This window comes from Bos indicus x Bos taurus, chromosome 18 (assembly GCF_003369695.1).
Source record: "Bos indicus x Bos taurus breed Angus x Brahman F1 hybrid chromosome 18, Bos_hybrid_MaternalHap_v2.0, whole genome shotgun sequence".
In the NCBI taxonomy this organism is placed as follows: Eukaryota; Metazoa; Chordata; class Mammalia; order Artiodactyla; family Bovidae; genus Bos; species Bos indicus x Bos taurus.
In genome coordinates this window covers 61,320,494-61,347,039 of record NC_040093.1, presented here as the reverse complement: position 1 = coordinate 61,347,039, position 26,546 = coordinate 61,320,494, and the positions used below count along the sequence as shown (strand labels likewise).

The 26,546-nt window shown below is 48.2% G+C and overlaps 1 protein-coding gene across 6 annotated transcripts; it reads left to right on the top strand.

Annotated features, from left to right (window-relative positions):
• Positions 1-559: 559 nt before the first annotated feature.
• Positions 560-25,817, top strand: SYCE1L (synaptonemal complex central element protein 1 like). 6 transcript variants are annotated; one of them, XR_003506273.1, is made up of 12 exons: positions 560-2,050; positions 3,703-3,762; positions 3,952-4,026; positions 4,584-4,631; positions 4,881-4,935; positions 6,098-6,181; positions 6,440-6,503; positions 7,337-7,406; positions 7,492-7,579; positions 7,972-8,132; positions 19,071-19,224; positions 24,742-25,816. XR_003506273.1 is itself a non-coding variant. In XM_027513971.1 (11 exons), exons 1-11 carry the CDS (start codon positions 2,029-2,031, stop codon positions 8,047-8,049), a joined length of 729 nt encoding a protein of 242 aa, XP_027369772.1. In that variant the 5' UTR covers positions 560-2,028; the 3' UTR covers positions 8,050-8,113. The 6 variants fall into 6 exon arrangements, 3 of the variants coding, with proteins under 3 accessions (XP_027369772.1, XP_027369773.1, XP_027369771.1); XR_003506272.1 differs by having other exon boundaries at positions 7,969-8,132; XR_003506274.1 differs by lacking the exon at positions 7,972-8,132 and having other exon boundaries at positions 24,742-25,817.
• The last annotated feature ends 729 nt before the right edge of the window (positions 25,818-26,546 follow it).

The window sequence follows — 26,546 nt, the reverse complement described above, 5'->3', positions numbered from 1 at the left end:
TGGGCCTCTAGGGGGAGGGCAACTTCCAAATACCAAATTTAGTAACATACATGCCCCTTGATCCAGCCAGTAGTCTTCTAGGAATTCATTCAGTAACATTCCCATGCATGCATAAAGAAGAATGTACCAGGATCTTATATTAGATTGAATTGTGTCCCCTTAAAATTCTTGTCCACTCGAACCTCAGTATGTGACCTTATTTGGAAACAGAGTTTTCGAGACTGTTTCATGCAGAATAAGGTGTACCCTAATCTAATAACTGGTGTCATATAAGAAGAGGGAAATTTGGACATACAAAGATAGAATTTAAGGTGAAAGACCCAAAAGAAGGACCCACATAGAGGTATTGTTATGGCTTCTCAAGAAAACTAATGCAGATAGTCACTGTGGCATTATTTGTAACAGCAAAAGCAGCAACCTAAATGTCCATCAATAGAGGACAACTTTAAAAGATCATTAGTATATATATTAGCAAATGGAAGAATGCAGGGACTTCACTGGCAGTCTACTGGCTAAGTCTGCACGTTCCCAATGCAGGGGGCCCGGGTTCAGTCAATCCCTAGTCAGGGAACTAGACCCCAGTGCCACAGCTAAGAGTTGACAAGCTGCAACTAAAGATCCTGAGTGCCACAACTTAAAAAGCAGACGGCGCATGCCGTAACGAGAGACCGCAAATGCTGCAAGGAAGATTGAAGACCCTGCGTGCCACAAGACCCAATGCAGTCAGACAAATAAATATTTTTTAAATAAGGAAAAATATAAACTGTGAAATGCCATTTAGGACATGACACCATCTTTATCAGAAAATGCTTGTATGTGATTTGAATGATCACTGAGTACACACAGACAGCCTGTCACACAGGTGGCCTTGCAGAGGGTAAGTGAGGAACTTAGGTCTTGAGGGAGGGACTTTGCATTGTATACCAAGGTGGGTAAGCATTTCTTTGTTTACTCTTTGGCTGTCATATGTGTTTTGTGAGCTTCTTTTCATCTTCTCTGCCTAATTTTTCTTAGAGAGCAAGCAATGGGTCACTAGGAGTTGCCCTTTTCTCACTGATTTTACAAGAGTTTAAGATGTTGGTATTTTTTTCTGTTTTTGTTGTTGCTATAAGTAACACAGGCTCACTTTAAAAAGTACCTAGAAATATATGTGGCAAAATTACATTTGAATCAAGACCTAAATAAAGTCTGTCCATTAGAGTTGATTGCTCTACGTCTCATCTCTTAATCTAGAGTTTCCTCTTCCCCTCTTTTCCTTCTTTGCAGTTTATTTGTTGAAGAAACCAGGTTGTCCTATGTGTGGAATTTCCCAGCATCTGGATGATGCTGACTTCATCCCCATTGTGTCCTGTTTTCCTTTTCCTCATATTTCCTCTGAATTGGTATTTAGAAATGGAAACCTGATAGTATCCCATCCCTTTTTCTTTTTTTCTTGGTTGGGGTTGGGGGACGAGGAGCAGAGCCCTTCACAGGTGGTGTTTGTTCTTCCATCAGGAGGCTCACAATATCCAGGTGTCTTTTGTGGATGTTAGCAGCCATTGCTAAACCATGCCCTAAACCCGTCACTTCTTTCAGAATTTGCAAATAGTGGCCTACAATTATTGGAAAGAAATTCCTATGAAATCATTCTGGCCTGTCGCATTGCCTGCAACTTCATACTGATTGAGAACAGCAGCAATAAAAGTGCCTCATCTTCTCTCACCCCTGAATTTTGCTAAGGGTGGTGTCCTGCGACCTCCTGGGAAGAACTGACCAGTACAGGTTCTGATTCACCCACCATACTCCCTCGGCCTCAGGGACAAAAGACGGGGTCCTGTAGGGACCCTGCTCCGGCTGGGGGGCTGCCCCTCGGCCGATCCTTGGCTCAGCCCGGGGTGTTCTCAGAACCTGCTGAGACTTTCTTCCTCCCTTCCCAGACAACTGTGGACCTTTCCTCAGTCCCCTCTCACTCTCACTGCATGCTGTAATTCTGGTTTTCATTCCACAGGTCAGACCGAGTCATCAGAGAAGACCGAAGACTTGCTGGAAATGGTGAAAAAGTTGCAGAAAGGTCATGTGTCTCCTTGTGTCTGAGGCTTAGCTCGAAGAGGTTTTAAGACAGGAAGATGTGGTTCAATTCCCGACCCCTCAACTCACAACCTTGGGGAATTATCCCATTGCACTTTCTTCCTCTTATACCGTTTAGTTCTTTCAACCAAAAGCACAGCTTCGAAATTCAAGACATATAAGCTCCTCCCCAACACACAAATGCATGTGTATACACACACACACACACACACACACACACACCAGCCATCCATTTTCTTGACCCATAGGCCAGCAGCAACTATTTTTAAATTTTCTGGTATTTTTCTGGAGATTTAAAAAAATTCCATTTTGGGTGTATATTCTTTGTCCGTTTTTATATACAAATAGCAGATGGCAACACAAGAAGCTTTGCACCTGGCTTTGCTTGTTGATGGGAAACTGGGAGCCAGCCTGCATCCAGTATCTACGTCAGGGCTGGGGCAAAGTACTGGCTGGGTTTGAGGTTGGATCTCCCTCTCCCCTAGTCCATCAGCAGCTTAAAATACTACAGTCCACTGGTCTGTTCCAAATAAAACCTTCCCTTCCCTGACTCTGTGGCTACAGCATTGGAGCTGCTGCCTAGGCTAAAATTAGGTAGAGGAATTGGGGGATTGAAAATGAAGAGTGACCCTGACCATCCCCGGAAAAACAAAGACCTCAGGGAGTCACGTCCTAATTAGCACCTCGGAGAGCACTCAGTCTCCAAGAAGTCACAGGAGCTGGGGTTGGTGGCCTCCGGAAAATCCAGAAACTGAACTTCAGGATGTCTTGGGGTGGTAGTGACACCCAGCAAAGGTTGGGCAGAATTTCCCCTCAATTTTGCGCTTTCAACATTGAAGCCAGAGAGGACGAGAAGGGCTTCTGCATTCGGAGCACTGAAATTTGGACTGTGCGAAGTTAGAGATGACTCCCTAAAGAGGCAGTGATCTCCCTGTCATTGGAGAATTTGATAGCTGTCAAAATGCAAGTGGCATCTTCCTCATATTTCAACACCAGAGTCCAGATATGCAGAAGCCACAACCCACCCTGCCAGGCTTTCCATGCGGTGGGGGTTTTCAGGAGGTGTCCACTGTCTCCCACCTCATTCAGAATGACATGCACAAGCCTCTGCCATGGCCCAGAAGGCCCTGAGCCATCTGCCACCCCCAAGTCTCCACCTTGCCTCCTGTTGCTGTCTGCTAGCTCACTAGACTCACGCCAGCCCTCCCAGGCCCCTTAGCCGTATGTTTTAGGCATATGTCTCGGTCACTGCAGGGGCTTTACATTCATGGTCCTTCTGGCTGGCATGTTCCCCTCTCCACGCTCCCTAAGCCCCACACCCCAGAATCACAGGCTTCCTTCCTCCACATCATCTGGGGCCTCTCCATATCTCAAGAGGCATCTTCTTTGATTCTTCAACCCCCTGTTCCACTTTATTTCCTTTCGCAGCATCCCTGCCACCAGCATTGACATCACGAATCTTTGCTCAGTGTCCATCTTTCCCACCCAGAACGTCCTGCAAGGGTTTCTCTTGCACGCTCCATAAATGCTGATCGACAGCAGCAGAGACACAGTGCCAACACCCACCCCGCTCCTTCTGCCCAGGACAGCCAGGCACCTGCCGTCTCTGGCTCAGTCTTCTATTTCCTTCTGCAGAGGGAAGCCTGGAGCCACAGATTGAAGATCTGATTAACCGGATTCATGAGCTTCAGCAAGGTAAACTCTGGGATCTAAGATCCACTGGCCAAGAGGGGCGTGGGCTGGGGAAGGCCCCGCTGCATCACCTGTAAGATCCAGGCCCCTCTGGACTGTCTGAAGGTGGGTGTGTAGCGTCCCGGGCTGCAGGAGAACACAGCAAGGCTGGAGGCCGCCTCACACTGTGTCTTCGTCCTTTCTCTGGCCCAGCGAAGGAGAAATCCAGCGAGGAACTGGGAGAAGCCCAAGCTCTTTGGGAGGCCCTGCGTAGGGACCTGGACTCCTGTAAGTGCGAACAGCAGAAGGGTGCAGAGAGCTCGTGGCCAGTGCTGACCTCAGGGTCTTTGCACAGGCTGTTCCCTCCACCTTTGATGCTTTCGTCCTACATAACCCACATCACCTCACACTGTTTTGAGTCACCTTTCAGCTGAAATTTCACCCCAACAGGTCTACCTTGGTGGCCCCCTCTAAACACCGAATACTACCTCATCTCGCACACCGCTCCCTTGCCCAGTTTGATTTATTTCTTCACAGCCTTTATTCCTGCTTGTCATGGTGTACTTTTGCATTTCTCATCCTCTCCACATTCTACTGTGCACGTGCTACACAAGGGAGCCCTGCAGTCCTTCACCCCTTCTTACAGGGCGTGTGGGCTCCCAGGGGGAAAAAGCTGGATCAAGATGGTCCCTAGCGGGAGATGGTGCAGGGCCAGCAAGAAGACACCGCCCTCCCCTGAGGTTGTTGTACCTTCTGTGTGACCTGGGGCCTTCCCTTTGCATGAAGTTGCAGTCTGGGCATAGGGTGAGGCCCCTGGAGACTCAAAGTGCCCCTGTGTTTTCCAGTGAATGGAGAGAAAGTGCACCTAGAGGAGGTTTTGAGCAGAAAGCAAGGTATTTACCAGCCCCTTCGTCCTCATTATTCTACCTGGTCCCCCTACAAAAGCCTGAAGTTCCCAGGCAGCCAGAGGAATCCCCCTGAGATCAGAGGCGAGGTGCTTCCCTCCCTGCTCAGACCCGCCCCTCAGCTGCCGTCTAACTTGGAGTAAACACTGAAGTCCCATCAGTGCCCTGGCCAGTGTGCTGTGAGGCCTCTTCTGCCCCATCTGACTCCTCAGAGCCCCCTGGTCCCTCTCCCCCCAGAGGCACTGCGGACCCTCCAGCTGTACTGCCAGAGGAAGGCGGAGGAGGTACAGAGGTAAGAGGTCCCCCCTGGTTCTTCCCCGCCTCGTTTCCAGGCCGGAAGGAGGAGGGGGCAAGAGCTAGGGGAAAGAAATCTTGGACACACACTCATTTTCCCTTTGTATAAAATCGAGTGGCTAGATGAGAGCCTCTCCTGCTCACCTTTGATAAGAGGTAGTGTTCAGATGAACTCATTTAATCATTCATTGCTAGTTTCTTTATCAAGTGGATACTAAATTCCATCCACTGGTATTATTTTAGGTCTTCCCCTATCCAGCTCTTCTGCCATCCAAAACATTTGTTTATCTGTCTGCTCATGTATGCCCCCAGCCACCCATTTACACACCCATCCATCTACCGACCCATCCATCCACTCTCCCATACATCCAACCAACTATCCAACTCTCCAGCCAGCCAGACAGCCATTAATCTCTCCAGCCTTCCATCTAATCGTCTTTCATCCATCCAGCCATTCTTTCTTTTCTCCACGTTTCCAGTCATCCATGTAGCCATTCATTTCTTTACTCAGCCATCCATCCAGCCAGCTATCTGTCAGTCTTCCCTGTATTTCTCCATCCATCCATTATCCTTCCACTCATCATTTCTCTAACCAGACATCATCTCTCCAGCCTATCACCTATTTTCCATCTATCTCTCCATCCTTTGAACCTTTGCTTAACACATTCTTGTGACCAGAGGTCTCACACTCTGGGGCATCAAGATTTTAATAATGTGGGAAAACCTGACGACAGATAGTGAAAGTGTATATATGCTTAATCACACCACATCTACCACTGTCCGAGAAGCAGATAGTGTTCAGTTATCAACCAGTCCTCACAATGACAGTCCCACCATTTTACATGTGAGGAAATAGATCCACAGAGGTTGAATAACTTGTATAAGATTATAATGGAATAGCAGATCCAGGCTTCAACCCTGGACTTTAGAATGTATGAAACTAAACCAATGTACCCTTCACAGGGATTTCTTGGAAAGGCATGGCTTGATGGGAGACAGAATGGACAGGGTGAGAGTGTCAAGAAAGGCTTATAAGGTCACATTTGATTTAAAAAAAGGAGAATGATAAAGATTCTGAACAGACTCCCAGCCCCACTCTGGCTAGAAGGCTTGGTGGCTCGTTCAGAGACTATAACTGAGGGTTTTCTTTCCTTTCCCAGGAACTACATGTTGGCGGAGCACACAGAGCAAATTTCTATCCAAAAGTCTCAGATCACAGAGACTCAAGGACAGAGGAAGTTGGGGTAACCCTGGGGTGACCCTGGGTCTAGGGCTTGGAGTGGGCTGGTGTGGGGGATGGGAGTCGGGCTTGCCTGAGGGAGAGCTCGTTGGAAGGCAAGCTTGTTGCAAGGCGAGCTGTTGGATGCAAGGCTTGGAGGACAAAACCCATGAAGGGGCTCCTAGCAGAGGGAGCCCTAGGTACAGATCTGAAGCCCCAGACTGGGTCTGGCTCGGTGTCAGTCCTACCCTGTGCTTGCTTATTCCTGGATGTCGGCCCCTAGGTTGCCCATGGAAGAACAGCTGGAGGATTTGATAGGCCCGCACAAGGACCTCTGGGAATTCCACGTGAGCCATTATCATCGCCTCTGTTGAAGCCCCTCCTCCCCTGGCTCCAGCATGTCTGCTGATGGGCCCAGGGTCCTCCTCCTGCTCAGGCCCAACGCCAAGGGGTGGTCCTTGACTCCTTTCTTCCTGACACCCGCTCAGCTCAGTCCACCCAGCCACCTCTCACCAACCCCCACTGCCGCACTCAGCCTCTGGTGCCCAGACTGTTGCCCTGGTCTTTGCTAACCTCGCTCCCCTCCTGCTCGCCTAGAGTACACATCCTGCAGTAGCAAGTGGGAACTCTGACCTAGACATGGCCAGACCATCTCTTCATTCAGCCAGTGTCTCTGGATGTGTCCAGCGGCACTCCAGAGGGGCCAAGTCTTTGCTGTCCCCAAGCTGGTTAGCGGCACGGGGTGGGCATGCCCAGAGTCTAAACAGGAAAATAAGTCGATAGATCCTGTAACGCCAGTGGGGAAGTCCTCTGTGAGCAGGTGTCATCTGAACACAGACACGGATTAATAAGCAAGGAAGCCATGCAGTTGTCAGAGTGCCAGTGTCCCTGAGAGGGAACCTGCCTGGTATACTTGAGGAAGAGCAAACCGTGGGGCTGGAGGATGAAAGAGTGGGAAGAGGTGAGGTTTAAGAGGTACACGGGGACCTGGCGAGTGACTGAGGGGGAAAGCGTCTCTCCCCGAGCCCCCCAGGCCCCAGCAGAAGCTGCACACCGAATGAATCGGTAGCTGAATGAAGGCATGAACCCACTAATTCAGATAAGGACTTCCCGAGAGGCGCGGAGGAGGAGGGGACCAGGAGGAGAGCTGCAGGGACAGGGCTCCTCTCTCCCTTCGCAGATGCTGAAGCGGCGACTGGCCTGGGAGATCCGTGCCCTGCAGAGCAGCCAGGAGCAGCTGCTCACCGAAGGTGGGACCTGGGCCCGGGGCGGGGGCGGGGCCGGGGCGGCCGGCGGGAGCCCCGGTGCCGCCCACGACGCCCCGCCCGCCCCCAGAGAGGCAGGCGCTGGCCCGGCTGGAGGACTTGGAGCGGCAGCTGCTTGCGCCGCCCGAGGCCCCCGCCGCCCGGGCGGCGATCTGCAGGTGAGAGGGCCGGGGAGGTGGGGAAGGGCCGAGGCCTGCCCCCAGCGCTGGCTCCCTGGAGGGCGGGCCCCCGGGGGTCCTCAGCGCCCCTTCCCTGCAGGCTGAAGGCGGAGCCGGAGAAACTCCAGGGGGAGGCCCCCGCCCAGACCCAGAGCACTCCAGAGGACCGGGCCGGCTCTGGAGAGGTAGAGGGCCGGCAGGCGCACCGAGACAGAGCGGGCAGCGAGGGCCCGGGGTCCCTGCGGGAGGCGCGCGTGCGGGTGCAGGGCGTCCTCGGGGGGTGGAGAACGGGCCTGCCCCAGCAGGCCAGACGCCCGCCCCCCAACCCCAGCAGGCCAGCCCCCCGCTCCCCCTCCCAGCAGGCCTGACTCCCGCCCCCCGCACCCCAGCAGGCCGGCCCCCAGCTCTCCAGTGAGGGCGACCTGGCGCCACCGATGGAGCTGGTCCCGACGGCACCCCCAGGCCAGTAGGACCCACCCGGCCCCACCTTCCTTCAAGCTCGCCCGGAAATAAAGGCCACGTTTGCGGACCGTGCTTCTCGTCTGCGGGCTGAGTCTGTGCTCTGGGGTCTTTGAGGGTCGGGGTCGGGGTCGGGGTAGTGCCCCACTCCTCTCTTCGCCCGAAGGGGTGGGGCGGCCAGGCACCCTGGGCAGGGCCTCGGCCGGGCTCCGCCCACCAGCCCCTTGGCGGGCTCGGGACGTCTCAGTGTCCGTTTGAGTGTCTAGGCGACTCCATTTCCTTGGCCTCATCCCGGATTCCTGAATTTTATCAGTAAGGGCTAAGATGTGTGCTCAGTTATGTCCGACTCTGCAACCCAGGAGCTGTAGCCCGCCAGGCTCCTGTCCATGAAATTCTCCCAATAATACTGAAGTGGGTTGCCGTTGCCTTCTCCAGGGGATCTCAACTAGGGATCCAGGGAGTCTTTTGCGTCTCTCGCTTTGGCAGTCGCATTCTTTACCACCACGCCACGTGGGGAAGCCTCAAGGGCTAAAGGGGACGTGGCAAGAACCCACTGCAGGTCCTGTCAGTCTGCTGGGGTTCAGAGCAAAATCTCAGCCTGCAGAGCCCCTGCATTCCCCGCCAGCTCCCTCCCAGGCCTCACCTCTCATATCCTCATGTGCGCTTCTAGCCGCAAAGATGATTTTCCACCCTTCTCCCAGCACTTTGTCATCTCAGGGCCTCTGCCCTGCTGTGTCCTCATCTGGGTTGCCGTTTCCCCAGGCTTCCCAGACCGCAGAGCCCGTTAAGGATATCAGCTGCTCAGGAGAGTGGCCTCGGGGACCCAGTTGCTACTTACCAAGCACGTGTGGGTTTAATAAGCATTTGCTGAACATCGGCTTGTGCCCCAGGCACTGCTGTAGGCCCTGGAGTTTAAAAGGCAGGTGGGGGAAGATCTCAGTGAGGAAGTGGGCCAGATGAGGGAGGGTACCTTGGACAGCAGGGTCGGGTGGGCACAGGCTGAGTGTGTAGGGGGAGTGGAGGAGGGTAGCTGAGTTTGCTCTGTTTGGGGAGTATCTGGAGGAGGCCAGCGTGGTGACACAGAGGGAGGTGAAGAGGGATGGGAGATAATGTCAGAGAATCCCTGGGGGGCCAGTGCAGATGGCTCTCATCTCTCCAGTCTGTTCTGAGCACAATACCTGGTGCACAGCAAGTGTCAGTGAATGTTGGCGATCACTTATGACGATGACGAGTCATTATATCCCAGTCCACCTACGTCACACGAATGGGGACAGCCCGGATAGTCCACTGACATCCCTTTCCTCCTAAGATTTGAATCCTGGCTCCCCTGGTCACTGAGTGACCTCAGGCAAAGTGTTTAATGTCTACAAAACTCAGTCACCATAGTTGCAAAATGGTGACACCAAGTGCACAGAACTTATTATAAACTTGGTCAACTCCTCCTTCCAAAATCTCCTGAACCCTTAGCTAAGTGAAATTGCCCCTCATGTGAATGCAGTGCAATACACAAGGAGAAGGTTGGCACGTGGGACTTCCTCTCTCAGACTGAACTCTGAAAGTGGAGACTCACTCGACCCAACTGGAGGAAACTCACATCTCAAAAGGCACAGAGAAAAATGCAAGTACCACCACAAATGGCTTTTGTTTAGTAAGTTCAGAGGTTTTACAAATATCTGCAAGGTTTTTGAGATGAATAGGTAATGTTTGCTGCTGCTAAGTCGCTTCAGTCGTGTCCGACTCTGCGACCCCATGGACAGCAGCCCACCAGGCTCCTCTGTCCACGGGATTCTCTAGGCAAGGATACTGGAGTGGGTTGCCATTTCCCTCTCCCAGGGAATGTTTGGGACTTGGTAAAAAAGAATAGGTGGGCTTTGAATTATTTCTGGAGGCACATGTCTGATGTTGTGAAGATTTGTAAGAAAAGTACAGTTGTTAATTCCTCAAAGGATTGGGCCCACCTGAATGATATGGAAGTTGCCCTACTCACCCAACTACGTTATCCTCAGTTTGCTTCTGTATATCAGGGAGAAGATTTTCAACTAAGATGGAAGTCAGAAGATTCCCTTGTCCTAGGTTTAGACTTATGTGTCTTGGGAATGTTTTAGTAATCCTTCCACGAAGGCTTCAGAAGGTTTTTCCCTGCTCTGGGTACATGGTTTCATTTTAGCTTAAAGGAGAAAGCCTTGGGGAAAAAAACTCATGTCAGGCTCTGAATATCAGCTTCCAAGTTGGTCAGCTTCTGACCATTCTTTAAAAAGAATTCTCTCAAATACCTTGTCAGGTTTCAGCCGAGACAAAGCAAATATTCTTGGCAGTATTGCACAGTTGCTTGGGTGTGTAGGGCTGGAAATTTTTCCACCTTCTTCCCTTCTAGGTTCTTTGGCTGGCCTAATAATTAAATTGATGTGAGAGAGTAATAGGAGAAACAAATTTATGGAGCCCCATAAAGATATGAAGGCTTAAAAGACAGCCAGGTAACAACATCCTATGTAACACCAGAGCTAAGGAGAGCGGTAGGGGTCTGATGATACAAAGGGGAAGAAGGTAATTCACAGGAAAGCAGAGGAGACGTTGCAGAAACAAAGATTGCCTGGTTAGCACATACGTTTCTTAGGTAAAACTGAAACCACACATCTCAGATGGAACTCAGTTCAGTTCAGTTCAGTCGCTCAGTCCTGTCCGACTCTTTGCGACCCCATGAATCACAGCACGCCAGGCCTCCCTGCAGACCCAGCCAAAACTCAGATTAGGTCTTGAACCCACAGGCTAGGACTCAAACCCACTGTCTGTCAATTGAAATCCCACACCGGTCTTAAGACAAGCTTGAGTTCTTCATGTCTCATCACAGAAAGAATTCAGTGAGAGGCAAAGTGATAGATAAGAAATGAATTTATTTAGAGAGATACACATTCCACAGACAGAATGTAGTCTATCTCAAAGGTCGAGAGTGGCTCCGAAATACGGGTGGTTAGTTTCTGTGGCCTGGGTAATTTCATAGGCTAATAAGTGGGAGGATTATTCCAACAATTTGGGGGAAGGGATGGGGATTTCCAGGAATTGGGCCTCCACTCTGGCTTTTTATGATCGGCCTCTGAATGGTCATGGGACCTGTGGCTGTATCATTCAGCATATGCTAATATGTACAATGAACACATGCTGCTGCTGCTGCTAAGTCGCTTCAGTCATGTCCGACTCCATTCGATCCCATAGACGGCAGCCCACCAGGCTCTGCAGTCCCTAGGATTCTCCAGGCAAGAACACTGGAGTGGGCTGCCATTTCCTTCTCCAATGCATGAAAGTGAAAAGTGAAAGTGAAGTCACTGAGTCGTGTCTGACTCTTATCGACCCCATGGACTGCAGCCCACCAGGCTCCTCTGTCCATGGGATTTTCCAGGCAAGAGTACTGGAGTGGGTTGCCTTTGCCTTCTCCAAATGAACACATAATGAGGTGCAAAGTCCACTGAAAGTCACATCTCCCACCGTCTTGTACCTCACTGGTTCTGAACAGTTTATGTTGTATCCTCACCAGCTTTGTCATTCTTTTGAAAGTTGTGCCCAGCCCTTTCCCTCCTGTTTCAAAATGCTATCTTTGATAATACTTTTCTTTCTGGTACAGGCCTTCTTTCCGATGTAAATTAGGCAGTGGAAGGGAAGGTAAAGAGCTTTTCCTGAATCTACTGAGTTCTTGGTTGCCTTTAGCTAAAAAAAATAATCCTGATATGTAACTGGCATATTTTGGGGTGGCAAAATCCACCCCCTTCAGCTCCAAAAGATATTCCTAAGGAGAGTGCAAAAGATACTACCCTCCCAAGACCGAAACCATTCCCAAAACACAGCTGAGAGATAGATGTAGACATTTGCCTTGAAAGCTGGCAACAATCAGTAGAACTTTAGTTGCCACTGGCGTTTCTTTCTGCATTTCTACCCTGCATTTCTTTCTGGTCACATCTTGGGGCCCCCAACTTGACTGTTCCAAAGCTAAAGTCTCAGGACACAAAATCAGACAAACAAGAAAAGCAAAAGCTATTCTTGGAGAGAAAGGTTCAACAACCAATAAGTACTAACAAAATGAAGGATAAAAATCATGATCATTTCAATAGACACAGAAAAAGCATTTGATAAATTTCAACATCCATTTATGATAAAAATTCTCAACAGAGTGGGTATAGATTGAATGTACCTCAATATAGTAAAGTCCATATATGACAAGACAAGAGCTAAAATTATACTCAGTGGTAAAAAGCTGCAAGCTTTTCCTTTAAGATCAGGAACAAGACAAGGATGCCCACTCTAGGCAATTTTATTCAACACAGTATTGAAAATCTTGGCTAGAGCAATTAGTCAGGAAGAAAAAAATAAAAAGCAATGAAATTGGAAAGGAAGAGGTAAAACTATTATTGTGGACAACATGATTTTGTATATGGAAAACCCTAAAGACTCTACCAGAAAACCGTTAGAACTAATACACATATTTAGTAAAGGTGCAGGGTTAAGCAAAACCAATGTACAAAACCTGTTATGTTCTTAAATACTATCAACAAACTATTTGAGAAATCAAGAAAATAATCTTGCTTATAATTGCATCAGAAAGAAGAAAATGCATAGGAATAGATTTAACCAAGGCAGGTGGCAAAAGATCCATACACTGAGAACTGTGAGACATTGATGAAAGAAATTGAAGAAGACACAATGGATTGGAAAAAATAATATTGTAAAAATGTCCATGTTACTCAAAATGATCTACAGATTCAATGCAATCCTCATTGAAATCTCAGTGGCATTTTCACAGAAATATTTAGAACACATAATACTAAAATCTGTATGGAACCGCAAAATATCCTAAATATTGAGATATTGAGCCAAAGCAGTATTGAGAAAGAGGAATGATGCTGAACGCATTATACTTTCTGATTTCAAACTGTACTACAAAGCTATAGTAATCATGGCACTGGCATAAAAACAGACACATAAATCAGTGAAATGAACAAAGAGCTCAGAGATAGACCCAAGCATATATAGTCAATTTATGCCAAGAATATACAGTGGGGAAGGGACAGTCTCTTTAATAAATTGTGTTAGGAAAACTGGACCACTATTTCATACCATACACAAAAGCTAACTCAAAATGGATTAAGGATTTGAATGCAACACCAGAAACTGTGAAACTCCTAGAAGACAACATAGGCAGTAAGGTGTTTGACATTGCTCTTTGTGATGTTTTTTTGGATCTGACTCCAAAGGCAGTGACAACCACAACAACAACAAACATAAATGAATGCAACTTCATTAAGCCAAAGAACTTCTGCACTGTGAAGGAAACCACCAACAAAGTAAAAAGGCAACCTACTGAATGGCAGAAGACATTGTAGATCACATATCCAGTAAGGGGTTAATATCCAAAATAAAGAGCTCATAGAACTCAATAACAATCCAACTAAAAAACGGACAGAACATCTGAACAGACATTTTTTTCAAAGCCATTCACATGGCCAACAGGCACATGAAATGATGCTCAACATTCCGAATCACTAGGAACATATAAATGAAAACCACAATGAGCTATGATCTCACAACTGTCAGAATGGCTGTCATAAAAGGAAAAGAAGTATTGGTGAGAATGTGCATCTGTGCAGCCACTGTGGAAACAGTGGAGCGTCCTAAAAAAAAGTTAAAAATAGAACTACCTTATGATCCAGCAACTCCACCTCCAGGTATTTATCTGAAGAAAATGAAACCCTGACTAGAAAGAATCTATGCACCTGTATGTTCACTGCAGTGTTATTCACAATATCCAAGATGTGGAAACAACCCAAGTGTCCAGATCATTGGGCAAGAGATCCTGTAGGTTGGGGACCCCTACCCTAGAGAACGAGTGAGCCAAGGACTCAGTGTAAAGGGTAGAAGAAAAATTCCTCTTCCTTCTCTCCAGAACCTGCAGAAGGGAACTTGGGAAAATTAGCAGAAGCCACCAAAGGGTGGAAATTGTTACCAGGGTCAGCTTTCCCAGGTCTCTATCTGTGGTGCCTAGTCAAGTGAGGGAGGTAAAATTTTACATTGCCCTTTTCTTTGCAAACTCAGAGTCATTAATTTGGTTCTGGGATTCAACTGTGAGTGGATAGAAATAAAGTGCACAATAAATGTAATCCGATTGCATCATCCCCAAACCATCCCCCTCCTCCCTCATCAGTGGAAAAACTGTCTTCCATGAAACCAGTGCCTGATGCCAAAAAGGTTGGGGACCGCTGCTTCAGGGCATCTTGTAAAGGGATAAGCTTCAGATCAGATCAGATCAGTCGCTCAGTCGTGTCCGACTCTTTTCGACCCCATGAATCGCAGCACGCCAGGCCTCCCTAAGTTAAAAAGTTCCCCATGGATTATGTTTGATAGGTTTAACCTGCTATTTCAGCTGTAAAACACAATTGTATTCACCTGAGACCTCAGCCCCACCCTAAGTCAGATCCACTCTGATGCCAGACACTCTCCTTCCTGCATCAGAGCCGGCAGCCTCTAGCAGGTTTCCTGACCCAGAGCAGAAAAAGAAATGCTCAGATGGCCTGGAAGCTCAGGAAGCAAAAGCTGGGGATCCAGGACCAAGTGGACTCACCCAGCACCTCCAGGGACAGCGAGAGAACAGCAGATACCGGCCCGGGTTGCTCTGGGCGCCTGGTGGCTTTCGGGAGAGGGGACATTTGGGGCATTGTAAAACCTTTAGAGTTTGAGCAAAAATTGATTTCAATCAGGCAGTATCCAGTCAAGTAGGTGGAAAGAAACTCTGAGAAGCTGTACAAAATGAAAGACTTTTATAGACAGAAAGGAGCAGGAACTGGGGAGTTTTATTAGTCAAAAAAGCTAGTTGGTTATTGCACAATTATTTCCTTTAGGGCAGCAGTCCCCAGCTTTTTTGGCTCTGGGGACTGGTTTTGTGGAAGGCGGTTTTTCCATGGATGGTGGGGAGGGGCGTTGGTGGTTCAGGCGGTAAGGCCAGCGATGGGGAGCCGCTCACCTCCCACTGGGTGGCCCAGCTCCTAACAGACCATGGACTGGTACTGGCCCCAGGCCTGGGGGCTGGGGACCCCTGGTTTAGAGGCTAGCAGGGGCCAGTCAGGCAGATACCCTGACTGGTGCTGGTCAGGGGGTTTCTGGTGGACTTACTGAAGATGCTGTCTCTGGGAAAGCTGAAACGGTCTCAGTTTGGTGACGCGGGACTTAGGATAAGCGACTCTCTTCTGGGCCTGATGTCTTGTTTTTAACAAAGGCTCGGGGCACTGTTTATATCTTTGTTGAAAACATGGGGTGGAGGTGACACCCCGGGCTTTGAAATGGCAGATCCAAGTTTGGTTTCCAAGTCCTCTTTGTGCGTGTGGGTTCCCAGTGCTTCAGCCGACTTTGCAAGAAATACAGCTGGTTGGTTTTGCTTTATGTCCGCACCTGAAGTCAGTTCTTGTTAACCGTCAATACCGAAAATACTGCTTTCAGTTAAAAAGAAGCTCAAATCAACTGTTGTAACTCTTTCTGTTGAAAGAAGCTGCAAAGATTCTTCTGCTCCTGTGCACATACGGCTGGGTTCCACTGGGAGTGAGAATCTGTTTCATTTGCCTTCTCATTTTCCTTAGAAAATTTAGGAGTAGCTTCTGAATAGATAGGGTGGGCAGCAGATGTATGTCATAAAAATGAATTTTAATTCTCATGTTCTGGCCAGGGCAGCAGTGCCTGGGAGCCAACTCTAGGTGTGAGCTAACTCCCTGTTGCAGAACCCTAGATGGCTGGCTTTGTTTTTTATACACTTGCTTAATGTGTTAGTGAAATAAATAGAAGGAAAGAAAAAAAGAGGAAAGGGGAGAGGGAGAAGAAGGAATAGGGAGAGGGAAGGAAGGATGGAAGACCTTGATTTCTCGTTTCCTAAGGAGGGATTATTCAGTAAATAGTGAACTTGCTAGACAGACCATGAGGGGGTTGTGTATTTCTCACCGTCTCAGACCCCATCCTGTGTCTAGGTGTAATGAGGTCTTCAGGGGGATGTGGAAGAAGTTACGAAACCAAAGCAGGGTCAGAGAGGGACCTCCATCCTGGATTCTGAGCTAGGAAAGGAGCTGTGTGTTATCAGACAGTCAGATACGCGAATTTGAGGAAGAGCAGAGGTCAGTAAGGATAACTTCAGAACTAATACCACTTGTAACTTTTTACAGAGTACTTCTTAACACTATAGATTTTATATATATCCATGATCTCATTAAACTCTCAAAATAATAGTGTAAATAAAAGGGGTACATGTGGCAACCACAATGAGGTTCCCCCCTTGCAGTAGGGAGAATTCTAGCCCGAGTCAATTATCCAAGGCTGCCTGGAATCCAGCCTTCTGATTGGGGGGTGGGGCCTGTAACCATAGAGACGCACGTGGGGCGGGGCCTTCTTGGGTGGGGAGGTTCGGACGGTGGCCCAGATAGTCCCAGGGAGGTTGAGTATCCTTGTGCTTCTCAGCTGAGCGCCACTGGGTGCTTCCTGGTGAAAGAGGTTCAGATCCTGAGAGGGGTTCTGTACTGTTAGGGTTCACGAGGGGCTCATAGCTATAGTTAAAATATGGCCCATTGTGGCGACCCGACAAACAAGAGATGAAGTCACAGCGGCCACCTGGCCCTGGTGGGCATCCTGTTTCTTCTTTGAGGCGATATCCTGTTTTTCTCTGCTGGTGCCAGTTTCTCAAGACTATGTGACCACCCGACCATGAGACCCTTTCGACTATGTGACCACAAGACCTCAGCTGCGGGCTAAAGATAAACTGAGGCCCCCTCCCTCCAGGGCTCAATTCCCCATTAATAGGGTATAAGAAGGGTTGGCTGTAAAAGGAGAGCGCTGGTTTCTCTCTAAAGCCAGTCAGTTTCTCTCTCTCTCCCTGTAATAAATCTTTCTCTGCCTGACTGCCTGGCTTGCTCTCTTTTTCTCCGCGCTCGCCTTCCGTTTCTGGGGCTGAAACCCGGGAGGGAAGACCCACCGCGGCTAGGGGGGCTCCTCTCCTGAGCCCACCTTGGGGAATTCCCTCCCTTGGACCTCACGAGAAAGTGGGCAGAGCCCCCGGGATGGGACTCTCCACTTGCCTTGCTGGATTGACGTCCACACACCGGCTCTCATTTCATGGGCTGCAGGGGTGAGTGAATTCCTGCTCTCTCGGATCCTCTTTCTCGTCTGGTTTTTGAAGCCCTAGCGCTAGGCGGAGGGCACCCTCGGCCCTTGGGCCCTGGTCTCACTTTGGAATAGGGGGCGCCCATTTCACAGTGGACCCTGTCGCTGACGAGAAGGCCGTGAGAACGGGACGCCTTTTTTCTCGGGCCTTTCTGGTTTTTTCACTCACCCTTGTTTGCCTTCCCTCCCTATTCAACTAGAACTGGAAATTCTCAGTCTAACCTGCAAAATCTACCCCTTTAGGCTGCCTTCTCCAAAACCAAAATACCTTGGCTTTTCAAGAAGTAAGCCCAAAGGGACTCACTCATTACTCCAACACGTTCTGGCCACAATATCGACTGGATGTGAGGTCCCAGTGGCCAGAAAACGGAGCCCCCGATTGCCGCCACAATGGCGAGTGGTCAGAGGTCCCTTCTGCCCAGGCTTTCTTTGCTCTCGGCTCTCTGGCCCTCTCTCTGTACTCAGTGTTCTACTTCTCAGATTCGTTCAGCCCATTCTGGACCACATCCCCCTACTACTATATCTTCTGATCCCTGTTTGGATTTTTCCTCGTCTTTTGACCCTTCTGACCACAGTGCACCTCCAATCGCCTCTCATCCTATCATAGCAGAGCCGGTCCCACAACCTCCACCTTACATTCCACCCCCACCTTCCTCCCCGCACCCCCTACTACCGAGTCTCAAGTCCCCATCTGACCTCCCTAAACCCCCTCCTCATACCCGGCTGAGAGCAGCCTTAAAGAAACAGGACCCCAATCCCTCCCCACTCCCCTCCTTCCCTTAGGAGAGATGGCTGGTACAGAAGGCATTGTTCGGGTACACGTCCCATTCTCCCTCTCTGATTTATCTCAAATCGAAAAATGTCTTGGCCCTTTTCCCTCTGACCCTGACACTTATTTAAAAGAATTTAAATACCTCACCGAGTCTTATGACTTGACCTGGCATGATATTTACATTATACTCTCCTCTGCCCTCCTCCCAGAAGGAGGAGGAGGAGTCTGGCAAGCCGCTCAGGCTCAAGTCGATGAAATATATCAAACTGATGATACTAAGCCTGTAGGCTCAGCTGCCGTTCCCAGGGACGACCCTAATTGGGAATACCAGGCAGGGCGTCCAGGGAGAACAGCCCGTAATCACGTTTATATTCATCTAAAAGACTCAACAAAGTTTCCCAATCAACCTTAATAACCTTATTGCAGGCCTCCAAAAAGCAGGACTTAACTTTCACTTTTCACTTTCATGCATAGAGAAGGAAATGGCAACCCACTCCAGTGTTCTTGCCTGGAGAATCCCAGGGATGGGGGAGCCTGGTGGGCTGCCATCTACGGGGTCACACAGAGTCAGACACGACTGAAGCGACTTAGCAGCAGCAGCAGCAAAAAGCAGGACATAAAGGTATTAACTTTGATAAACTCAGAGAAATAACTCAAAGACCAGATGAAAATCCAGCACAATTTCTAGCTAGATTAACAGAAGCCCTACAAAAATATACAAAACTAGATCCAACTTCAGCAGAGGGTTCTATTGTCCTTAATACCCATTTTATTTCCCAGTCCCCAGACATTCAAAAAAAAGCTAAAAAAGGCAGAGGAAGGCCCTCAAACCTCTCAATGAGATCTTTTAAATTTGGTTTTTAAAGTTTTCAGTAACTGGGAAGAACAGGCAAAACTAGAAAAGGCTCGAAGAGAGAACCACTGCCCTGCATGGCTCCAAACCTCAATCCTCTGGGAGAGAAAAGAAATCATCTAAGCCCTGCTATAAGTGCAGTAAAGAACGGCACTGGGCCCCTTCAGGTCCATGTCCTTACTGTGGCATAAAGGGACACTGGAAGGTAGACTGCTCTAATCCCCCTCTAGAGATCCGGACATCTCCTCCTGGTCCTGAGCAGAAGTCCTCAGACCCAGCTCTGCCGAGACCCCTGAGACTTGCCACCAAAGGCTGAAGGTGCCCAGGGCCCCAGGCCCCAACTCTCCTCATCTCTACAGAGCCCAGGGTAACTCACAGTGGCAGGTAAGCTGATCTCTTTTTTTTATCTACACGGCCACCTATTCTGCCATGCCTGCTTATTCTGGAAAAACTAGTCTCAGATCTCTGTTGTGGGGGTTGATGGTTTGGTGTCTATACCACAGATTACTGAGCCTCTGCACACTTCGGAATACCCCGTTCTCTCATTCTTTCCTCACACTCCCAGAATGCCCCACTCCAATCCTTGGAAGGGATCTACTCTCCAAATTCAAGGCTTTCCTCTCTATTCCAAATCTTTTTCCTGACCTGGCCTGGCTACTGCTTCTCGAACCTACTATGTCCTAGCCCCCCTCATTATCCTCCTCCTCTGTAAGCTGTATAGTCTGGGAAACTGATCACCCCTCCATATTCTGTTTATATTCATCTAAAAGACTCAACAAAGTTTCCCAATCAACTTTAATACCCTGTTTCCCAGATACATCAACAGGGGTTTAAACTCATCATCTCTAAGCTGCTGTGCTTAGGATCTCTTGTGCCCTACTCACTTTCCTTATAACACGCCTATCCTACCTGTTGAAAAGCCAAATGGCTCCTACGGCCTGGGTCGAGACCTGAGACATTAATGCTGCCGTCGTCCCCGCTGACCCAGTAGTCCCCACTCACTGGTAGTCCCAAATCCCTGTACTCTTCTTGCCCTTATTTCTCCTCCTACTGCCTATTTCACTGTCCTGGACCTCAAGGATGCATTTTTTGCCCTCCTTTGACACCCAGACTCTCAAGATCTTTTTGCTTTTACCTGAACAGATCCAGACCCTCATCTCTCCCAACAATTAACACGTTCTGTCCTTCCCCAAGGGTTTCGTGATGGTCCTCATTTCTTTGGCCAAGCCCTGGCCTCAGACTTAACCTCCCTCAATCTTGCCCCAAGCTCTATCCTCCAATATGTAGATGATCTCCTCCGTTGTAGCCCCTCACTCTTACACTCTCAGCGACATACAACTCCTCAACTTCCTAGTTGATCAGGGCTATTGCGTATCTTCTATTAAGGTTCAACTTTCCCTTTTTGAGGTCACCTCCAACACCTACGTGTTGGAGTTCTCCTGACACCAACAAAGAGACATATAACTACTGATAGAAAGTCCCTTATATCTGCCCTACCACTCCCTGTATCAAAAAGAGAGATCTGTCCATCTGGGGCTTGCCTGGGTATCTATACCTCTGGATCCCCAATTTTGCCCTCCTAGCACAACTCCTATACCAGGCTACCCGGGGGATCTTTTGGACTTCTTGAGCCTAAGTCAGACATCCGATCAGCCTTTAATGCTCTAAAGCAAGCTATCTTCTCGGCCCCAGCTTTAACACTGCCTGATCTCTCTCGCCCTTTTATACTCTATACTACTGAGAGACATAAAGTTGCCCTAGGAGTCTTAGGACAGGTGCAGGACCTTTCCCTTGGCCCCATTGCTTATCTGTCAAAACAACTGGATACCACCACACATAAGGATGGCCAGCCTGCCTGCGTGCTCTGCCTGCAGCTGCGCTTCTTGCTCAAGAAAGCAAAAAACTTACTTTTGGGATACCCACGGTCATTTACTCTCTTACTCTTAGTAAGTGGGTCATTTTCCCACTTACTCTCACACAAGACCATGGCTCTTCTATCCCCTTCTTGTATCCAACTACTCCACATCACCCTCCTAGAATCACCCGAGTTCTCTTCTGAACGCTGCCCTACTCTTAACCCTGCCACCCTTATCCCTAATTCTTCTGAGCCTCCAACTCACACTTGTAATGAGATGTTAGAAAGACTTGATACCTCATTTCTCCCATATCTCCTCAGTCCCTTTAAATAACCCTGATCTTACTTGGTATATTGATGGTAGCTCCTATACAATCCCAAAAGGAAAAAGAGTAGCTGGATATGCAATTGTTTCTGACACTGAGGTTATTGAATCTCAACCTCTCCCTGCAGGAACCTCCTCCCAAAAGGCAGAACTTATTCACTAACCAGGGCACTTACACTTGCAGCTAACAAATGAATAAATATATACACTGACTCTAAATATCTTTCACACCATACACTCACATGCAGCCATCCAGAAAGAACAAGGGCTCCTTTCTACAAAAGGACCCCCCATAACTAAAAGCCCAACTTATACTTCAACTCCTAAAGGTAGCCAATATGCCAACCAAAGCTGGCATCATACATTGTTGAGGTCACCAAGTGGCATCAGACCTCATCTCACGGCGTAACAATGCTGCTGACAGGGAGGCAAAGCAAGCCTCACTCCGAACACCTGCTCATCAGCTCATAGTAATCCCTAACATAAATCCTCTCTATCACCCCGAGGAAAAGACATAGTTATTACAGAGGGAGCCCAACTTTAAGGAGACTGGTTGCAAAAGCAAGGCCGCTGCCATAGAAATTCTTACAGACATTCACTGAGCTTTATGTATAGGCACTAAACCTCTCTACCACCTTTTAAGACCTCTTATCACTTATCCTAACCTCCTTTCACTCCTACAGCAAACCATTCACTACTGTGCGTTCCTCTGTCTCACCCCAGGGAGCTCCAAGCCCATTCCCGCGTTCCGCACACATTAGGCACAAGGTCACATACAGGGAAAAGACTAGCAAATCGACTTCACTCACATGCCTCCTACACATAAAACTCATACTAAAGTTATCACTAAAGTGGATACCTTCTTGGGGTGGGTTGAAGCTTTTCCTACAAGGTCAGAAACTGCCTCAGAGGTAACACAAGTTCTTATTCGAGAAATCATCCCTCGCTTTGGTCTCCTGCTTTCTCTCCAGTCTGACAATGGACTGGCTTTTGTCTCACAAATCACTCAACAAGTAGCCCAATCTCTTGGCATAACCTGGAGGCTACATAGTCCTCATAGACCTCAATCCTCAGGGCAAGTAGAAAAGGCAAATTCAATTCTCACAACGCAACTGACTGAACTTTCTCTTGAACTACAGAAGCCACGGGCTGAATGCCTTCCTGTGGCTTTGGCTCGCATTAGGGCCACTCCACGGGCTCCGTCTTTCTAGTCCTTTTGAACTCATGTGTGGACACCCTTTTCTCTTAGGTCAGTTTCCTACTACAAGTCCCTTAATGGGAGGTTGTCTCCCCTCCCTTATCCTTATTAGACACCTCATGAGACAACATGCAAATTGCTGTCTCCCAAAGCCTCCTCAAACAAATCCTACTGACCTGACACTCATATACCTGGGGATCGAGTTTTACTTCAGACCTTACACCATAAAGATTTACAGCCTCAGTGGACCGGCCCTTTTGAGGTCATCTTAACCGTACCGGCAGCCCCTAAACTGGCAGGTCATCCTTGGTTTCATATCTCCAGGTTAAAGTGGGCCCAGGAGACTCTCCATCTCCACCAAAAATTACTCCCCATTCGGACATCCCTTGCTACTCCAGCACGATCCCGGGCCCCGACAGGCTCCGACTGGATCAAATCCCTAAAGAAGCAGAACAGCCAAAAATAACCAATATTGATAAGTAAAAGGGACGATTAGATGTATTGGTTACTGGTTGGAAAGGGACTCCTTTACTCACCTTGTTTGGAATAGGACTTTATTCTGTATCCGCCTTGAGTGGACTCCTGTTAAGATATTCCTCTTTTGTTTCATTTATTTCTTTATGGTTTCCATCCTTTGGGGTCTTCTTTTACTGTAAATTTAAATGAACTCATTGCCCACTTTTCTACATGTAATATCACAAAACCTCACTTTTTCACAAAATCTCATAATCACTGATCTTTTCACATCTCTTGATTTTATTACTGACCTATGGTTACAGGGAGACTTAATAGACTTTACACCTGTCCAAATTTACTTTCACACCTGGGTCCTTATCCTCCTCATTTACTCCCCTTAAATACGAGCCACCACATTGTGGTACTGATCTCATTTTCCCTTCTTCTATACATCCATCACACCCTACCTAATTCTCACTCTACCCAGGTTTAACTTACCTTTTTAAAACTTAACCTACCGTTTACTCAATACCTCAAATCCAACCCTGTCTAGTGATTGTTGGATCTGTTTGTCCATCTCCTCGCCATGTGGATCGGCCCTACCTGTCTCCACAGATCAGTGGAACCACATAAACACTTCCCTCTATCACACCTACAGGGGAGAACCCCTCTTTTTGTCCTATATGTGCTATTTATATTCACTAGATCAGATCAACAATCCTGATAAAATGTTGTCCTCCCTTCTTGCTGACCTCACTTCCATCCATATCAACCAGCTATGGGAGGACCTCCTACCTCTGATGTCTGCTTACAACAAAAGGTTCCCTTCTGTTTTTCTAGACACGACTCTCTAAATAACTCACAGCCACATCTAGGCTCTATGCCGTGGTACCTCTGTAATCACACCTCACATCTTTCCTTTGGGTTGCGCTATTTAATGTGTCTTGGGAGCTAGAGGACCTTCTATTGCTTTCTCAGGAAGGTTTCCTTCAGCCTCTGAAGACACCAGCCCGGTTTGGGGGTCAGCTAACAAATACCAAGAGAGACTCTTGTTTGCTATTGATTCCCGTTGCTGCCTCCTTACTCCTGGAATATTTTTCTTATGTGGAACCACCACATACACCACAATTAGTCTTCCCACTAACTGGACTGGGACATGCACCCTGGTATATCTAGCCCCAGATACCTCTGTTGCTCCTAACAACCATACTCTCCCTATCCCACTAATCTACAACCCACCCAAATGAGCAATTCAATTCATTCCCTTATTGATAAGCTCAGCAGGGATTGGAATAGGGACTGCAGGACTCATGACCTTTTTAAACTACTCTCTGTGGTGTTGGAGAAGACTCTTGAGAGTCCCTTGGACTGCAAGGAGATCCAACCAGTCCATCCTAAAGGAGATCAGTCCTGAATATTCACTGGAAGGACTGATGTCAAAGCTGAAACTCCAATACTTTGGCCACCTGATGTGAAGAGCTGACTCATTTGAAAAGACCCTGATGCTGGGAAAGATTGAGGGCAGGAGGAGAAGGGGACGATAGAGGATGAGATGGTTGAATGGCATCACCGACTCAATGAACATGAGTTTGAGTAAACTGTGGGAGTTGGTGATGGACGGGGAGGCCTGGTGTGCTGCGGTTCATGGGGTCTCAAAGAGTCGGACACAACTGAGTGACTGAACTGAACTGAGTCTCTCTAAGGTTCTTACTGAAAGCCTGGAAGTAGCTGCCAGCCTTATCACTCTCCAGGGCCAACTAGATTCCCTGGCAGCTGTGGTCCTTCAAAACAGAAGAGGGTTAGACCTTCTCACAACAGAAAAAGGAGGCCTCTGTCTTTTTCTAGACGAAGACTGCTATTTCTACACCAATAAATTGGGTGTTGTAAAGGAGGCAGCAAAGAATCTGACAAATAGGGCCTCAAGAAAGTGTCAACATTTCAGTAATTCATGGGAAAACTGGTTAAGCAATTGGGATTGGATGCCATGGGTCCTACCTTTACTGGGCTCCCTTCTCATATTAACCCTCATTCTAACTTTCGGCCCCTGTCTAATGCATGTTTTCAAAGCTTCTCCACGATTGCCTACGAGCCTTCACCAACCAGACTGTTCATGAGTGCCGGAGCCAGCCAGCAAAATCGATCAGGTCCTGAGAATGTGCACGACGCGGCTGAGAAAGAATACTACAGCAGAAGAATACTACAGCAAAGATGGGGTTGAGAGGATCAGACATGTCTCCACAAAGGGAAGCAGTCTGACCACGACTTTATTCAGCATCTTATATTTATACAGGAGAGCGTGAGAAAGACAAGACAGTTAACATTTTTTCTTGGTTGACCTATACATCTTACAAAAAGTCACAAGAAATCTTGAGAGCATGGGAATGGCACCCTGTTATTATTTCTTACACCAGATAACATTTCCCTGTGCATGAGAAGTTTGCCCAGAACTCCAGGTGTCTGCAGTAAATAATCGCCTAATCTCTGGGGTGGCGGGACAGAGAGCTATGTTTGCAAGCAAACCCTCAAGGACTGAGGCAGCTCCCAGAGCTGTGTCCTTTAGATAAAGGACCCCGTTCTCACAGGCAGCTCCCTGCACATGAGCTACTTCTAACTTGCTCCAATTATCAAAAGCTTTGACTCCACTCAGACTTCCTTTAACCCATGTTCCAGCCTTTTCTTATCTTACCCCATGATGTCACCCCAGACTAGTGTGAAGCAGATACAGATGACTGACCTTTGGCCCTTAGCCTATATCAAAAAGGCTGGAATGTTAGGGTTCACGAGGGGCTCATAGCTATAGTTAAAATATGGCCCATTGTGGCGACCCGACAAACAAGGGATGAAGTCACAGCGGCCACCTGGCCCTGGTGGGCATCCTGTTTCTTCTTTAAGGCGATATCCTGTTTTTCTCTGCTGGTGCCAGTTTCTCAAGACTATGTGACCACCCGACCGTGAGACCCCTTCGACTATGTGACCACAAGACCCCAGCTGCGGGCTAAAGATAAACTGAGGCCCCCCCCTCCAGGGCTCAATTCCCCATTAATAGGGTATAAGAAGGGTTGGCTGTAAAAGGAGAGCGCTGGTTTCTCTCTAAAGCCAGTCAGTTTCTCTCTCTTCCTGTAATAAATCTTTCTCTGCCTGACTGCCTGGCTTGCTCTCTTTTTCTCCACATTCGCCTTACAAGCACAGTGGGTCGTCTTCATCCCTGGCTTAGAAGCTCAAGGGGCCACGATGACAAGGAAGGAGGCTGTTTCCATCCCCTGGGGGTGACAGCCAGTGAGGAGGCCTCTCAGTTTCATTTGCATTGTTAAATGCTCTCCATCAGGTTCAGAAACATTTCTTGCAGAAGTCATACTGGTAAATACTTAAGGCTTTGCAGTCACACGTAGTCTGCCTCTGGCACGTTTTCTTTCTTGCTTTCATATTTTTGTTCTCCCTCCCTCATTTCCTTCCTTCCATACTTTAAAATGTTAAAAAAAAAAAAAATCACTCTAAAAGATTGAACCAAAACAGATTCTGGGTGGTTTTCTAGCTCTTGGTCTTAAATAATCAGTAGAACAATAAGTTTAGGCCTGAATTGGTGTTTGCCTTCATATCAGGCTTCCCTGATAGCTCAAAGAATCTGCTTACAATGCAAGAGCCCTGGGTTCAATCCTGGGTTGGGAAGATCCCCTGGAGAAGGGAAAGGATAACCACTCCAGTATTCTGGCCTGGAGAATTCCATGGGCTGTACAGTCCATTGGGTTGCAAAGAGTCAGACATGACTGAGCGAGTTTCACTTCACTTCACTTTTTACATTGAGGATGTGGCCGTGTCCTCACTGGTGGGAGAACAAGGCGGAGCCTGAGCTCTGTGACATGGGTGGGTCAGGC

Coding starts and splice junctions, on each gene's coding strand:
- SYCE1L (XM_027513970.1), top strand. CDS start 2,029: ATGGTGAAAAAGTTGCAGAAAG. Junction 4,936..6,097: donor AAGGCGGAGGAGGTACAGAG/GTAAGAGGTCCC, acceptor TTCCTTTCCCAG/GAACTACATGTTGGCGGAGC. Junction 7,580..7,679: donor GCCCGGGCGGCGATCTGCAG/GTGAGAGGGCCG, acceptor CCTTCCCTGCAG/GCTGAAGGCGGAGCCGGAGA.